We start from the raw sequence: 16,964 nt of genomic DNA, 5'->3' as shown, positions 1-16,964 counted from the left end.
GAAATCATTATGAACCCCATACAGTATTGTATAATACAGTATGTCGGATTTATATAAATGTATAATAAAAACATAGGGCTTCAGTTTTCTCCCCAGCCCTTTATCGCTGGGCGCACCACCCAGCACTTTTCACTAACCACCTGGCTGTTTTTGGGTCACAATACAGTGGCTGCCACCCACCTACAATTTTTTCAACCTGCCTTAAAAAAAATTCTGGGTTGAACACTGGGCTTGACCCAAATCAGGCTATACTGGTTCCTGAGCATTGCACCTTGATTGGATTTAAGTCTTTTGGTAGGCATCATCTCCAGGCTATTTTAGCCTTTTGGGCCCAGAAGAACCTCTCCTCCAGCCGGGCTCCTCAGGACTAAGACCCCCATCCAAATGACCTCAGGGCACTGTCCCAGAAGATTAAATATCTGAGTAGTTCATGGCTTTGGTTTGCTGACCTGACAGTCCCAAAGTGGAGCTAAGGTTCCACCTTAAAATTAGGCATAGACAGCTCCCTATTGCATAATGGGACAGGAGATGTATCTATTGCAATAAGTATTCTTACCTGCCTGATCGCCACCCATCTGACAAAATCTTTGTGCCAGGAACACCCGCCAATCCTGCCTTCCCATGCGGGTGCCGGGATTAAATGAACTCCTGTGTGCCTGGAATTTACCCCAGCCTGGAATTTACATCATCCAGGCCCTTTACGGCAATCAAGATGGTCAAAGATTGGGATGTGGAAGAAAAGAAGGGAGAAAATGGTGGCGCCCACAATGGATCTGGAACAGGTAAGTATCCCCAGGGTTTAGTTCCTCTTTAAGGGTCAAAATCCTTGACGTTTGAGCCTTGACCTCTGTCTTTACACTCACACATTGTTAGACAATTCCTACTACTTTCAAATGCAAGTGAAACCAAACAGATCAAGGCAACCAACCAAGAACGTTAGCTCTTTTGACAATGTCAACATCATCAATTGGCGGAAGGTTTAATTGTTTATTTTTGTAGCCTAATGCTGAATGCAGGTGGCTGGTGGTTCTGTGAATGGCCGGATAGGGGTATTTTCTTGGCCAGTTTCCTAACGGTGGCTATGGGCACATTTAGGCAACTGCTGCTTCACGATAAGAAAATTTGGGGAAAAGTCTTATACGGTAACTCTTTAATTTCTTCAAAAGGTGAATAAAATAGGATGATTGATTTGATTATAAAAATAGGCAATGTAGATTTAATTTTTTTTTACAACCGATGTAGTAAGGGGAACTGCACGGCCCGTGACATTGTACAACAGTCAATGTCACTAAACAGCAGCCAAAACAAACCAGATAAAGCACATGTTGTACACAGGAGATTACACCCTAATCTTAACTCTTCAGTCTCACCTTGACCGTGCACTGTGTGTGTGACCATTCATGTCGGAAATGAATTGCTTTGTTATGGTATGTATGACATGTGAGAAGGCTGTTGTTGTCTTGAGTCTTATGAGTGGCTGGTTTACAAGGGTGGGCTCCCTTTGAAGATTCGTTCATGGAAGTTTTTAATTCTGGATATTGATATCTCATCATCTACCGTCATTTCTTGTTGAGTCTTATGAGTGGCTGGTTTACAAGGGTGGGCTCCCTTTGAAGATTCGTTCATGGAAGTTTTTAATTCTGGATATTGATATCTCATCATCTACCGTCATTTCTTGTTCTTTTGGAAGTTGATATTTAATTTTTGCCAGGGATGGCTTCTAGGGGATGTGATATGTGCAATTGCTGCTGTCCTATGAGGAGGGTGCTGGAAGCTAGGGGTGGATTGGGCTAGGGGACAGGGAGGTGTTTACCACCTTGTCCACCATGATGCTTAAAAACTGGGCCGTACCTACAGGTTGGGTGGAAGTCAGAGACCCCTCAATGCTCCATTTTTTTGCCGGCATACATGGTCCCAGGCTGATTAGGTAACATCTCTTCCATTGGGGCTGAATATATATTGTACATATAAAACATGTTCAGCCGCAATGCATGCACTTTGGACCTTTACACCTGGGACCAATGCATGCACCCTGACCTCTGGCCAGTATCCTGCTGTCTTCAAATAGGTTGTAAAGAATGTCAGAGGAGAACTAGTTGCTGTTGTATGTTTTCCATTCTTTTCCTATCCCAGGTCTGAAGTCCATGTCAGTCACTAAGAGTGACAGTCCCTACAAATTAGGGAGAGTTTTTATTACTATTATGCAATATTTATTTAGCACTGGCATATTACGCATCACTGTACAAAGTCCATAGTCATATCACTAGCTGCCCCTCAAAGGAGCTCACAATCTAATGTCCCTACCATATTGAAGAGGGACAATTCCTCCAAATCAGGGGCAATTATGCGGTATGAAGAGGGGCAGTTCCTCCAAATCAGGGGCAGTTATGGAGTATGAAGAGGGGAAGTTCCTCCAAATCAGGGGCAGTTATGGAGTATGAAGAGGGGAAGTTCCTCCAAATCCGGGGCAGTTATGGAGTATGAAGAGGGAAGTTCCCAAATCAGGGGCAATTATGGTGTATGAAGAGGGACAGTCCCTCAAAATCAGGGGGAATTATGCGGTATGAAGAGGGGGAGGACCTCCAAATCAGGGGCAGTTATGGTGTATGAAGAAGGGCAGTTCCTCCAAATCTGGGAATTATGGGGTATGAAGAGGGGCAGTTGAAGGCTATGTACTTCAGTAGTTTTTGTGCTCATATTTGTATTAATATTATTATTAAACAGGATTTATATAGCGCCAACATATTACACAGCGCTGTACATTAAATAGGGGATGCAAATGACAGACCAATACAGACAGTGATACAGGAGGAGAGGACCCTGCCCCAAAGAGCTTACAATCTAGTATCTAATATTAATAGGATAAACCATTTAATTCTTGTATAAGACAACTGTTGAATTTCTGGTGCACAATCTGAACACATTCTGCACCACTAAATGCGTTTTACACCTTTGTACAGTCCCAATACATGGGAGATTTCCTCTCACTTCCTGTTTTGTACCCAGAAAGAGAAAACAATATGAAAAACAAACAATAGCAACCAATTTCACTTTTGACATTCTCCAGATCTGATCTGAGGCTGATAGCAGGATGCTGAATGGAGACCAAACTTTCAGAAACAAACCAAAGCAGGGGAATAAATCTCAGTTTCTGTTACTACAGACAACACAATATCCCGCACTGCCAACTCTGCTCACTAATTACTGCTCTGCCCCTCCCAACATGGCCGGGAAAGGGCGGGGCCACAAACCGGAAACGAGTCACACTGGGCGGAAGTGCGGCAGTGCAGGGCGGGGTCGGCAGATAACGGGACCGGAGGAGGCGGAAGTGTTAGGTAAGGGGAGAGGCTCAGCCTGTACCGGAGAATACAGAACAGTGTATGTGGGGGAGGAGACTTATCTGGTATCGGGGGGTGTCACCGTGTTTGTAAACAGAGGCCTGAAAGGTCCTATAGACGGACCTGGTCCTTACATAGCACCATGACAACCGGCCAATATCATCCCTCATACAGGGCCTACTGAAAGCATCCCAACTACTACTGATACCACAGAGAGGAAATAGAGGGGTTCTGTGTAATATTCTGATATGGGTCAATCAGGGGGCTGAGGTTCTGTATAGAAATCTGGTATGGGTCAGCCAATATGGAGAGGTTCTGCATAATATTCTGGTTTGGTGTCGGTCAGTGCGATACTGTTCTGTATAATAATCTGGTATGGGTCAATCAGGGGGGTGTGGTTCTGTATAATATTCTGGTATGGTGCCGAGCTGGAGGGTGAGGTTCTGTATAAAAATTTGGTATGGGTCAGCCAGTAAGGTGAGGTTCTGTATAATAAACTGGTATGGGTCGGTCAGGGGGGTGAGGTTCTGTATAATATTCACGTATGGGTCGGCCAGTGTGGTGAGGTTCTGTATAATAATCTGGTATGGTGCTGATCTGGAGGATTGGGTTCTGTATATAAATCTGGTATGGGATGGCCAGTACGGTGAGGTTCTGTATAATAAACTCGTTTGGTGTTGGTCAGTGTGATGAGGTTCTGTAAAATATTCTGGTATGGGTGAGTCAGGGCGGTGAGGTTCTGTTTAATATTCTGGTATGGTGTCGGTGAGTGTGATTAGGTTCTGTATAGTAATCTGATATGGGTTGGCCAGTATGATGAGGTTCTGTATATTATTCTGGTATGGGTCAGCCGGTGTGATAAAGTTCTGTATATTAATCTGCTATGGGTCAGTCAGAATGTTTTAGTACCCCTAATATTGGATTGTCCCATCATTTCTAATTTTGAAATTCATTTACTGTTGGTTCATAAGGAAAATAATCTGAAGGTTTCATTGTTTGTTTGTTTTTTTAGGTTCTGACGTTGATAGAGAATGAGCGACTTCTTTTACAGCCCCCAGGTATTGGACTTTCTGTTCTCTCCCCCTAATGCGAGTTGCATTCCTCCAGTTGTTTCTGAAAACTTTTATTCTGTATAATCTCTGTAAAGTCTCTATATCAATGTGTCCATCAAAGGAAGAGAACACATGGGTGTAATCTAGAATCATCCTAATCGAAACAACCCAAATATGACAAGTTTGCTTGTTATCCGCGCTCACCAGCTGAACTTGCATCTTACTTTGACATTAGTCACGGTATACACTGATTGTCAGGTGTTCTCAAACACCCAGTCAATAGCCAGTATTAATTGATCCAATGAGATCTTTTGTTCTGGATTTTTTACTATTAGGTGACCCTGTGTCTTTAGTAAACAGAATAAATCTCAAGCAGCTTATTGAAGTGTGGGGGGCTTTTGCTCTAAGAGCTATGGGCACATTGTGAAATGTTAGATGCATGGTCCCTCGCTCCATCACTACAAGACTTTTTGACACTTTTCAGTGTGTCAGAGCTTAAAATCTCCACCCACAGAAACAATACGTATTAAATCCCTTTTTTTCTGCTTGCACCTTAAAGACTAAAGCTACGTACACACGGCAGATTTTTATCGCCCGATAATCGGCATTGGCCAATTATCGGGCGAAAATCTTCCGTGTGTACAGTCGGTGTCGTCCATCGTCCGGACGACCGACCTGCCGGATCCACGGACGATGGACGACAGCCGATCGTAATGAAAGGGAAGGGGAGAGCGCACAGCAGGGTGCCGCTCCGTCGCTCTCTCCCTCCCCTCTCCATAGAGCATGAACGGTGCTGTATGTACAGCATCGTTCATGCATCTTGCAGCCCCTTGTCGTTGGAAAGGATCGTGAAAGATCCTTTCCAACGACAAAAATTGCGAGTGTGTACGCAGCTTAACTCCAATTTTTGTATGCAGACCAATTGTTCAGGCTGGTCACATGATCTGGTGGGTCCTTACTCCTGTGGCACTTTTTTGTAATGACACGTGATGACCATTCTATTCAGAACTATGAGCCCGAACCAGTGTGCTGGTAGTTGGGTTGGTGACTTTGTACTTCTTTAACCCAGAAGATGATCAGCTCTGGATCCATAGGGGGAGTATTCCAGGTCCTGGACATCTTTGTACTATATAGGTGTAGTTAGGCTTTCATTTTTATGTTAGAGTTTTTTTATTCTTAAATACAAAATATAAGGATTGGTTGTTTCAATCTAATTTGATTTTGATGTTCATGTTGTAGGAAAGTTATTTATTTGATTTCTTTGTGTCTTTTAGCCTCACCGTTAGTATGTCTGGACCTATAACAGAGAAAAGTCCAGTATCTGCCCTCACCCTCAACCTGATCTCTTCTCATAACGACCTCCTTTCCCCAAAGAGCCGCCAGATTTATGCCCACACTGACCTGCAGAGCGCCATGGGGCTTGTCAGTGCGGAGCTTGGCGGGAGTGCTCCGTCTGAACACACCAACCCCAAGTGGTTGAAGGAAGGACAGAACCAGTTGCGCAAAGCGGCTGAGCATGAGAAAGAGGACCAGAACTGCAACCCTGATCCCGAACGTGTCAACAAAGACTGGACCAACTGGAACCAAGAGAAGAGCAACAAGCTTCAGGAACTGGAAGTGTCAACGCTGAACTGCGTCAATCGCAGCAGCATCATCAATGCACCTCTGCTCATCCAAGACGGAGAAGACGAGGACGACGATTTGACACCAGCGCAGAGCGAGGTGACAGATCCTGTCACCACAGAGACCTCAGAACAGAGCTCTGAAGTTCAGGATAACGGCAAGGAGATGGCCGATTGCCCTAGAGACACCGGACGCAGTGCTAGCCTTCTGTTTGGAATGAGGAACACAGCGGGCAGCGATGAGGACTCCAGCTGGGCAACTTTGTCTCAGGGCAGTCCATCTTATGGCTCTCCAGATGACACAGGTAAGATACAGCCTATGTATATACGGGTCGCAGTGCTCAGGAGACCTATGTGATTTCCTGCCATGTTACCTTGAAAAGTTGACCATTTGCTTTCTGAAACAGCATTGAAAACCTGACCAGGACACTATATGTTCTCGAGTTGCTGTACAGTAGCGATTCCGCACATTTATAAAGCACTGTACTGCACTTTACATACATGCTTGGTATTCCAACGGCTTGAACAGAACTCAGTAAAAGTTCTGCCTGGCCAGTGTGACCTGCCAAGTAGGTCACATAACTAGATCTTCGCCAATTGCATTGTGTTCTATGCTCATCCTGTGGCCCTTTACCTACTATACCCCATGGGTGTGTAAGTGTCTGACTAGAGTTCAGTGTTACGAAAACCTTTTACTTTTTCCTGCTGTATAAACTTTTCAGTCCTGCTCTCCTAAGTCTCCAAAACTGGCAGTTCTGGATATACGGAGAGGTGGGTTACCCACCTAAAGCTACACAGAGCCCATCAAAAACTCGGGCAGCAGGTAAAGGTCCTCGCCCTGGATTGAAGAGCAGAGAGCTGACCCAGCTTAGTAACTCCATAGTCTAAGGCATACCAGTGTGGTATCTTTTTATTTATGATATAATTGTCTCTATAGATTGCTTCTGGCCAAGGAATGCCATGGACACAGACTCTGACCTTCCCTCAGGGTGGGTGAGGGTTCAGGACACTTCTGGAACGTACTACTGGCATGTACCTACAGGCACCACACAGTGGGAGCCACCATCTGACCTCAATGGGGAACCTAGAATGTATTCCCCCACCACTGACCTCACCCCAACAGAGATGGAGGTAAGCCTATCTGTCCTCACACTTGTCTTCTAAAATGTTTAGAACTGTTTTCATTGGCCAGGAACATGTATATTCAATAATATGTACACAATGTGGAATTATCTATCTAGTGACTTTTGGCTGCATGACCTCAGTGATGGAGTGTAAGCTTTTTAATTACATAGGTTAAAATAAGGGTGCATAAAAATACTGAAACTGATAATAAAACTGTACAGTAACATATATAATATATATTTAATAAAATTATATATATATATTATATAAAGATTACTTTGCATTGGATTCAATACAGTTATTTTGTATTGAATCCCATACAAAATAATTTGAATTTACCGCCGCTCCTCCCGCACGCACTGGCGCATGCACCAACGACACCGGGAACCCGCCGGCTGAAGATCACAGGAAGAGGAAGCGGCCAGAGGATGGGCATGGACGAGCAGGACGCTGATGGGACCAGGGGAGTGGGTTTTATTCATGTTTTTAGGTACCCTAAAAAGTGTGTCTCAGGGTTACCGCTGTTTGCATGTATGTTTTACCCCAAGCCTGATCCTGCTAGAAAAGTCCTTGTTTGGGCACTTCCTGTTTTGGGGTGACAACTCTCTGTCTGTGTTTCTGCATTGGTACCCTTCTACAAGGGCTTATTATAGAAACTATACAGTTGTTAACAAACAGTACACTAACAAGTTCCACTGTCTATCCTTAAAAATTCTATGCAACCATGTATAAAGTTCATGTAGACAGAAAGTGACTGGAGGATGTCCAGCATCTTCTGTCTCTCTTTCCCTGCCAAACTGTATGTGTACAAATATAGTCCGCCTAGGAGCGCCCACCCCTCCATCCATCATGGTGTTTTTATATCTGTATCAGGGCTGAGGGTTCTTGAGAAATTTACTGATGCAGGGTGCTGAGGGCTATGTTGCACTAAAACTTTATACACAGTGTACCACAATACGCAATATTTCCTAACTTTGCTATATGGTTTGCACATTGTAGCTACATTGCTCAGTGCTTTGAAGTGGCTTTCACAATGGTTTGCATTGCATCCCAAGCTTTTGATTCTGTCTTTACACAGTAAAAACTATTCATGATTTTCTGTTTTTTCCTTTTGATTATTTTGCAATTTAAAAGCCGTAAAACCTAAAAATGCTTTCTATGTGTCTGGTATTGAAGATCTTCTGTGATAAGTGAGATATGCTTGATGGATGATGCCATCTTTATCTTACTGACCTATGTAAATATTTCTTTCAGGAGGCATCACAGGAACAGCTGTCAGATTACAGCCACAATGACACTGAGGAGGTGACCTTCCACATGAATGATCTGAACCTCTGGTGAGTCTGACCTCAAAACAGGTGAAAGATATGGACCTCAGTTATGTGTAACTTTCATAGTAAAGTCAGGCTGATGAACGAAGCCACATGTTTGTGCAATACCACGCCAATAAGTTGAATTCAGGTATGTGTGACTTCCAGATTAAAGGCAGGTTGATCATCTAAGGTATATGTGACTTCCATAGCCATACCAAGCCAATAATCTGAATCTCAGGTATGTGTAACCTTCAAAGGCAGGTCATTCTTCTGAGCCTTAGGTGTGTTGTGACCTCCATAGCAATAACAGGCCAAAAATATGAACACAGGGGTGTATGACCTCCATAGTAAAGGCAGGTTAATCACCTTAGCCTTAGGTGTGTTTTGAACCACATAGCAGTAACAAGCCAATGAAATGAACCTCAGGTATGTATGACCTCTGGTTTTCTCCGCTTCGGGTGTGTGTAACCTCCATATCAATGAAAGGCAGATGATCTGAGTCTCAGATAAGTATGACCTAGATTCGGTTGGTGAAATTTTTTTCAGTTTTGTAAAGCACTCCAGAAGATGTAAGAACTAAATAAATGCATAGATAAATAAGTAAATCTGTTTGTTCTTTTTAATATTCTCTTTGGATAATTGGTTGTCATTAATGTTTCCAGCTCCGCGGAGACAGGAGAAGAACAGGAGCCTGTGGAGAGCTCAGAGCCCGAGCCCCAGGTATCTCTCTATGTAAGTGTTTAGGGTAATCCTATAAATACAAAGGAGAAGAAATGATTGACTTTTCATTCTTTTGTATTCCCTGTCTGATGCACAGGCTGTCATTAAATGTTCATGGGCTACTTGAGTTCCTGCACACAAACTTGTCAAACCATGTCTTTATGGAACTGGCTTTGTTCACAGGGGCAGAGTTAATGATGAAACAGAAGAGAGACTTCATCAAACAGTCACCACAAGTTTAGAAGTGCACAGTCTATAAAATGTTTGGAGTGATGATAACAATACGTTTCATTGGAAAAAGCTAAATTCATAATCATTTGAGGTCAGCTGTTGTGACAGTCAGATGTTCATGTATTTTACCTGTATAAAATATGTTCAGAAGTAAACTAAAATAATTAATTAGAAGAATTCTCCGTCCAGACTTTCTCAGGCAATCTTTTATGCAGCATGTACGTCTATCAATCAGTAAATTTGACCATGTGATTTAGGACTGATATTGTTATATAATATCTGCAGAATATAAAGCTATTTTTTAGGAAATGGTATTTTATTTCTCACTGAATTCTTTATCTGCTAGGGCAAAGAAATGCTGCTGGTTCTAGATGAGGATTCCCTGAAACTCTATGACTCCACTGGAGAAACTCTACTCCACTCTCAGCCCATTGTCAGCATTCGAGTATGGGGCGTGGGACGGGATGACGGAAGGTGAGTCCTGAATAAGTATTAATGATTTCACTTGGAGCCATCATCTCCCAGGATGATTCAGTAACTAACAAGGGTGAGGAAACAAGTAATATAGATATATAAAACAAGGTAAGTGAAAACTATGCAAGACCCTGTGTTCCAATATGGGCAGAGTCTAGAATAGAAACCAATACAGCCAGTCCAGAATAGAAACAGAATAATGACAGTAGACAAGTGACTAATTAGTCTAATAAATCTGCCCCTGCTTTTGTAAAAAAATATTTTTGTATTGAGTATTTTTCTTCCTATACTTATCTAGTAGCCACTAGCACACTGTGATAACTAAACACATACACACAGGTGTATTCTGGTGTTAATATAATCCATACATAAAAAAAGTATTTTTTTAGTTATTATAAATACTAAGCTTGTGAAATCCTGTTTGGTATGTAGTATATGATAGGTTTTAGATCATATTTCAATTGTATAATTAATATTTTAAATAAGATCAGATTTGGATCTGAGAGATCTGAAAGTGCATTGAGAGGATAGTAAATGAAGGATTACTAGTTACCTAGGAAACAAACAGTATATCAATACATTTTGCTCTTTCCCTGACAAATACCTAATGGTGTAACATGATGGGGGTAGCTAGGAGATGTTAACATATATGTCTGGAAGATTCTGTTGAAGACCACCTCAGCATTAGGGACAAAGTGGGTCTCTTCTCTTACTAGAATTTGTTGTGCTGTAGTCAGGCCCTTATGGGGTAAATAAAAAACGGGGTGACAGCAATTGACTACTGATGCTTCGAGAAATGTCATCACTGTGATGCTGTAATGAACAGTTGGAATACCCACCACACATTAAAACTAATGAAGATTACCAATGACATGGGGCGTATCACTCACGATATGTGCTGGTGCATGCCAAACCATTTTCTGTGTGTCCCTTTACCCCGGCATTACACCTGACGCATTGCTTTCAGCAGCATAACACACAACCTTGCACAGAAATGCAGTACAAGCTTTGCTTTGTGAGACATTGCATTGATAAATGTGCATTTGGGTGCCATCAGGAATAAATGGCAACCCAGGGTACCAGTCTATCACTTTGTGCATTGCCTTGACACATGTTGATGTTTCTACAACAGGTCCCTACTACAATTTTTTGAGAAACCGACCACAACATTAAATCACTGACAGGCGACCTAAATAACATTTATTATCTGGAGTTAAGAGTTAAAATATATTATGCAAGTGAACAGTTATTTTTTTTTTTTTAAGTTAAAAAGTTGGAAGCCCGGAAAATGGACAATATGGAGTATGCATCTAAGTTCGGCAAGGGCCAAATCATGAAAAATTAGAGGATTACAATATAAATTAATTTTACCAAAACTTGTTTAATATTTAGTAAGTAGGGTGTGCTGCAGTATAAGGCACATTATATTCCATGATTCTATATTCCATATATATAACATTACATAATCATTTTCATCACCTTGTCCATCTGTTAGTGGAATGTTCTTCTTCTTACTAAAGCAGCCTTGTATCCTCCCACATGCCGTGGTTTTTGAATTTCCATCTGTGTAAAAAATTACAATTGATCTTGTACAGTTCTCTCAGCTTTTCATAAATCCTGTGCCTGTATCTCTTTCATGAACTGCCTTTTCTGTCTAATTATTGTGCTGCCAATGGACACAGAGAAAGGTACAGTATAGATCCGGCATTTGCTTTTATATTGTATGCTGAAGGCAACCTCCTGGCTGTCCTGTACCTAACATTTTATGGTGCTCTTTCCTCATTTCAGGGACTTTGCATATGTCGCCAGGGACAAACTAACACAGCTGCTGAAATGTCACGTGTTCCGATCTGAGGTCCCTGCCAAGGCCATTGCCACCGGTCTGCATGGGGTCTGCTCTCGTGTAAGTACCTGATTTTAATGTAGTGTAGAGTTTTGATCCAAGTACATAAATATAATCTTACAATATAATATAGTAGATAAATATTTAGGCTGTTGCATCCTCATGTCAGAGCACCCCTTCCCTCACAAACTATTCATCTGATAATGGGGAAATGATCAAGAGGCAGCAGATTCACAGGATGAGTGAAGCAGAACTAAGTAGATCCTTGCACTTCAGCTCCTCAGGTACAGCTTCCTTTTCAGCATGAAGCACATTGTGACATCTGTGAGTCTTATTTTAAATCTTTGTAACCTTTTTTTTGTCACAGCCAGTCACATCCCATTCTACCTGTTTGAATCTAAGAAAAGTCAGGGTCACTACTTATGTCACCTGGGCTTCCAAAGAAACGTGATGTTTTGTTCAGATCTAGGAGACTTAATGTGTGTGCAGGGGAGAACTCTGAACAGAAACGTAGTGCATGCATTGCTTTGTGCAGCATTGCATTGATAATGTGCATTTGGGGTGCTAATAAGAAAAAATGGCAAACCAGTGTACCAGTCTATCACTTGTTCATTGCCTTGACTTTCATCAACACACTTATGCAAAGGGCCCCTACTGCATATTATTGTAACCCAGTCAGGCATCAGATTCACAAATGTCACAATGTGCTTCTTACTGGAGGGGGAGCAACAGAAATTTATTTAATGCTGTGCAGTTCAGGTTTGTTTTAAAGAAACAGTCACTTTGTCCATTCAGGGCAAACTTGCCAGTGTGCCCTACCTCCCTGCCTCCTCTCTGTAGCTGTGGGCTGTCCATGGGATGGATTAGGTACAGCATGTGTTACTTATATGTGATATATAATTCCTCATATTGTATATGACCATTTCTTGTTTTTCCACAGATTATGGCTGAGAGGCGCAGTACCCGGTCACTGGGGGATGGACTTTTTCTAGATCATTCAAGAATGGTGGATATCCCTTTCCAAGGTGGGATGTCATCCTTCATTGCTGACACAGATCTCATTCTCACTTCTGCATTAAAGAGCACACATTTTTAACTAATGCTGTTGCTCTTCTCCTTTATCTGCTCTTATCAAAGCACTTTACTATTTATTTGTTTGCATGTGATTGTGCTGTGATATTTCTACTTGTGATGATACTGTGCACCAACTCTGTCTGCTCCATGATGACACTGTACCCCTACCTCCCCATCTAATCTGTATATTGTTTATATCACTGCAGCATGTTATGTTCATTATAGGCTGCACCCTTCAGGTTCCTCATAAAAAATAATTATCACCTTTTGATTACCTTTCTGTTTTTTTTTCTTTCAGTTGAGTTTCCAGCCCCAAAAAATGAACTGGTGCAGCGCTTTCAAGTGTACTATCTGGGAAACGTGAATGTCAACAAACCAGTTGGTAGGTGTTGTGGCCCTTTTTGTCGTGTTTTTGGTGATGTAATTCCACTCATTGTCTCTGCTTCAACTCTTACTATATATATTTATATATATATATAATTAGCTACAATCTATAGTATGCTCCAGGTGTTTGGGATGCATTTCAAGGTTTTCAGGACTCTTAGGCTTTTCAGTCTCCTTTTCAATTTTGGTCACTGAAAAAGATATTTTATTTTTTCACTCCCACAGAGAATTGAAAAAAAAATATGTAGACAGCTATATAAATAATCCTACCAGCCAATTGTTGTAATTCTATTCGTCTAGTCATCCTTCCATTCTCTGTAGAAAGGTGTACGCATTTGCTTTTTCCCCACTGTAGTAAATACAGCTGGGTGAAGGCTGTGATTTGGTTAACAAAGAAGTATCCTCTCACTGATGAGGTCGGTTCTGTGCTCTCTTGCTCTGTTAGCCAATTCTCTAGGTTTAAATGACAGCTCTGCACATGGAATAAAGATTAGAAGTGCTGCCCTCCTCTTCTCCATCTGAACACTGATGCCTGGTTTTAAAATACTATTTGAAAGCATTACATGGGGTCAGCTGTATTTGCTTTTTGTCATTCTGCATTAAATAACTCATTCATCAACAGTATTAGCATTATATATAAAAATGACTTTTAATTAAAAACCTCTTTGAGCTTGAGTCTGTTGCTTTACTAGAATTGAAGTGATGACATTTGTCTGCTGCAGGCAGGGAGGTAGCATTTCCTCAGTCTCCTCTCTCAAGTAACTAAATTGCAACTTTTTAACTTTTCACAAAGCAAGAGGTTACTGCAGGGAATTATTTATATCAAATCTTTAAGAAAATGTAGTCTGCATTTTCAGTGAGCAGCATGCTGTGTGATGTGAAGGCGTGTGTTGTGTGATGATGAAGATGTATTGCTTGGCACCAAGGGGTGTTTTGTGTGATGGGGAGGTATGCCTTGTTGTGGGGATAAGTGTTTTATGTGGCATTTGGGGTGGGGGGAAGAATGCTTTGCATCTTATGGTTGGGCTGTATTGGTTTCTTTTATCAACTGTAATTGCTTTAGAGAGTGGACATATTTTTGAGAATAATGGTTTAAGTGGAGCATGCTCTGACCTTGTCCTTATTCTGCCCTCCCAGGAATGGATGTGATAAACACTACACTGCAGACAGCACTGAGCACCAACAGAGCAGACTGGACTCCTGTTAACGTGAACGTGGCATCAGCAACTGTTACTGTCTCACATCAGCAGGTGAGTGCACAGGAAAATAGCAGCTTGAGAATAATTTTTTTTTAAGTAAAAAATACACAAAAATCTATTTTGGTTCATGCAAACACAATAAAATTTAAAAACTGGATTCCAAATATGTCAAACCCTAAAAGTTTGTGTGCCTCGAAATTATTCCTCTCATTTCAGCATGCATGGCCATACCCAATTTGTGTAGCTCTATGACTTCTGATTTACAATGCTTGGCCCATAGTCCAACATCCTCTCTGCTCTACTTATCACATCAAATGCCGGCATATCCTGACCCGCTTTGTGTTGTGTTTCTTTGGACGCAGCAAGTCCTATTGAGGTGTGTCTGAATTGTAGATACCCTGTGGTTTTCACCTAACAGTCTTTACATGACCCCTGAGGACTGGTTTGGGAAACCCTGGTCAAAAATGGTATTCCATGGTCTATAGGTAAGCCATACTTGTGATTTTGTGATTCTACTAACCATGCAGCACGGTGGCTCAGGGGTTAGCACTCCGGCCTTTGCAGCGCTAGGTCCCAGGTTCGATCCCCAGCCAGGACATTATCTGCATGGAGTTTGCAGGTTCTCCCCGTGTCTGCGTGGGCTTCCTCCGGGTACTCCGGTTTCCTCCCACATCCCAAAAACATGCAGTGAGGTTAATTGGCTTCTCCCTAACAATTGACTAACTCCCTTAGACTTAATGACATATGACTATGATAGGGACAATAGATTGTGAGCTCCTTTGAGGGACAGTTAGTGACGCGACTGTGGACTATGTACAGCGCTGCGTAATATGATAATCTCTGTTTGTCCTTTCAGAGTGAGGAAATACTCAGTGAGTGCCGAGTCCGCTTCCTGTCTTTTATGGGTGTCGGACGTGATGTCCACTCATTCGCCTTCATTATGGCAGAGGCTCCAGGAATATTCGTTTGCCACATGTTCTGGTGTGAACCCAATGCAGCCCACCTGTCGGAGGCGGTACAGGCTGCTTGCATGGTAAGAAGAACGAAAATGTCTTTCAAACATTTGCACTACTTTTGTAGTCAAAGAAGAGCAAAACAAAATAAAAAAACAAGTCATTCTTGCCATCCAGGTGCATAAGTTCTGGGGCAATGGTTAAATGCTGCCTGCCAAAGGTTTACTGAAGACCAGTCAGTAATCATACCAGACCACATGACCATTGCTAAAGCTTTCATAGGGAACATTTCATAGCTTTCAAAAAGAGGTTGGTAACACAGTCACCAAGACGTATTACTTTCAACATGTTCCTTTCACATTAAAAGACTTTTCTGCACATCCTTATTTCCACTTTTTGCAATTCAGGATTTAGGTCTTTGATTCCTTTCCTTGTTTCCCCACCTGCACTGGTGGAGGTAACCCAAAGGACAAGAAGGGTGGGTGGGATTTTATTTCTATCTGCCTGTGTTCCCTCTTGAGGACTGAACCAGTGACCAGAAGCTGTCTTGAAAGATTCCAAAAAATACTGATACCCATAAGACTAATGAGGTGATTCTTTGATATGTCATTCTTTGAAAACCCTTAACAGTATGTTTTCCACTGCAGAATGCACGGATTTCCCAAGCAAATCATGTATAAATCCAATGGGTTGTTGGTGCCACCAGGGTTTAATGACTCTAAATCTAAAATATCTTGGCCCTAATTTGTGTGTAGGCCCTAACAATTACCTTCTTTTACTTGCTCCCTTTTGGTATGTTTATTATACAATTGAAAATCTCTTTAATAAGTGCAAAAAATTTTGTTGACCCTGTCAGAAATTCAGAGCAGTATTGTTTCCTCTTGCACCTATGCACACTTTCTATGTTATCTCTTAGAATCTAGGTAAGCTATGTGCGCACGTCTTGGCCGAAAAACGGACAAATGTACAGAGGTCCTCAATGCTGTAAATCAATCCATCTCAACGGATTAATGAACAGCTGCTGTTCACTCGTATGAGGGAGAGCTCAGAAGGGTGCCGCTCCTTATTTCCCCCCACTTCCTCCATAGAACAAATCAGCTCTGCATGTTCAGCGCACATTCATTGATCTGCCACTGGAAACAAACACAAAAAATTGTTTCCAATACCAGTTCTGTGAGAGCAATTGAAGTTAGTGTTGTATAATCTTGGAGGGGAATTGGTTGAGTAGACTGGCAAAAACAAGTGGACAGGTCACAAAAATACTGTGTTATTATAGGAAGAAAACCTAGTGACCACATTAACAATGACTTCATTACTTACTATTGGATGTCAGGTGTGTTATATACTACATGTTAACTTGTATTCACCTTAGTGTAGCACACGTGTTATGTGACCAAGGAAACGCAGTCAGTGTACAACATATGCACGTCAGGGGTCTTGTATGTGTGTGAGAACATGTCCCAGAACACGCCTGGGGACCGCAGGGAATTGTCTACATGTGCACTACTAGAGGTGTAAACACTGAATTTCCTCAGCACCTAGAAACTATCGTACTGAATTTACTTCAATAAAACTGTAACATGACAAGAAAGTGGTTTCTGCCTCATCTGTAAGAGAAAGGGCGCTGTGGCAAAAG

The 16,964-nt window shown here is 41.9% G+C and overlaps 1 protein-coding gene across 1 annotated transcript; it reads left to right on the top strand.

The window, feature by feature from the left end:
- The first annotated feature begins 3,259 nt into the window (after nucleotides 1–3,259).
- On the top strand, nucleotides 3,260–16,588 carry LOC140321804 (amyloid beta precursor protein binding family B member 1-like). The gene is made up of 12 exons (XM_072398588.1): nucleotides 3,260–3,335; nucleotides 4,351–4,396; nucleotides 5,665–6,317; nucleotides 6,950–7,143; nucleotides 8,392–8,474; nucleotides 9,113–9,182; nucleotides 9,748–9,875; nucleotides 11,664–11,778; nucleotides 12,659–12,743; nucleotides 13,091–13,174; nucleotides 14,314–14,426; nucleotides 15,232–16,588. The coding sequence occupies exons 3-12, from the start codon at nucleotides 5,678–5,680 to the stop codon at nucleotides 15,511–15,513; spliced, it is 1,794 nt and encodes a 597-aa protein (XP_072254689.1). The 5' UTR covers nucleotides 3,260–3,335; nucleotides 4,351–4,396; nucleotides 5,665–5,677; the 3' UTR covers nucleotides 15,514–16,588.
- The last annotated feature ends 376 nt before the right edge of the window (nucleotides 16,589–16,964 follow it).

This window comes from Pyxicephalus adspersus, chromosome 1, assembly GCF_032062135.1.
Source record: "Pyxicephalus adspersus chromosome 1, UCB_Pads_2.0, whole genome shotgun sequence".
Taxonomy (NCBI): Eukaryota; Metazoa; Chordata; class Amphibia; order Anura; family Pyxicephalidae; genus Pyxicephalus; species Pyxicephalus adspersus.
The sequence above is the reverse complement of the archived record's forward strand: the minus strand, read 5'-3'. Positions and strand labels throughout refer to the sequence as shown.

What these genes read in the sequence shown, in the direction of transcription:
- LOC140321804 (XM_072398588.1), top strand. Translation starts at nt 5,678, where the DNA reads ATGTCTGGACCTATAACAGAGAAAAGTCCAGTATCTGCCCTCACCCTC. An exon ending in TGGCTCTCCAGATGACACAG is followed by an intron (nt 6,318 to 6,949) that starts GTAAGATACAGC and finishes TTGTCTCTATAG; the next exon opens with ATTGCTTCTGGCCAAGGAAT. An exon ending in AGCCCCAGGTATCTCTCTAT is followed by an intron (nt 9,183 to 9,747) that starts GTAAGTGTTTAG and finishes TTTATCTGCTAG; the next exon opens with GGCAAAGAAATGCTGCTGGT.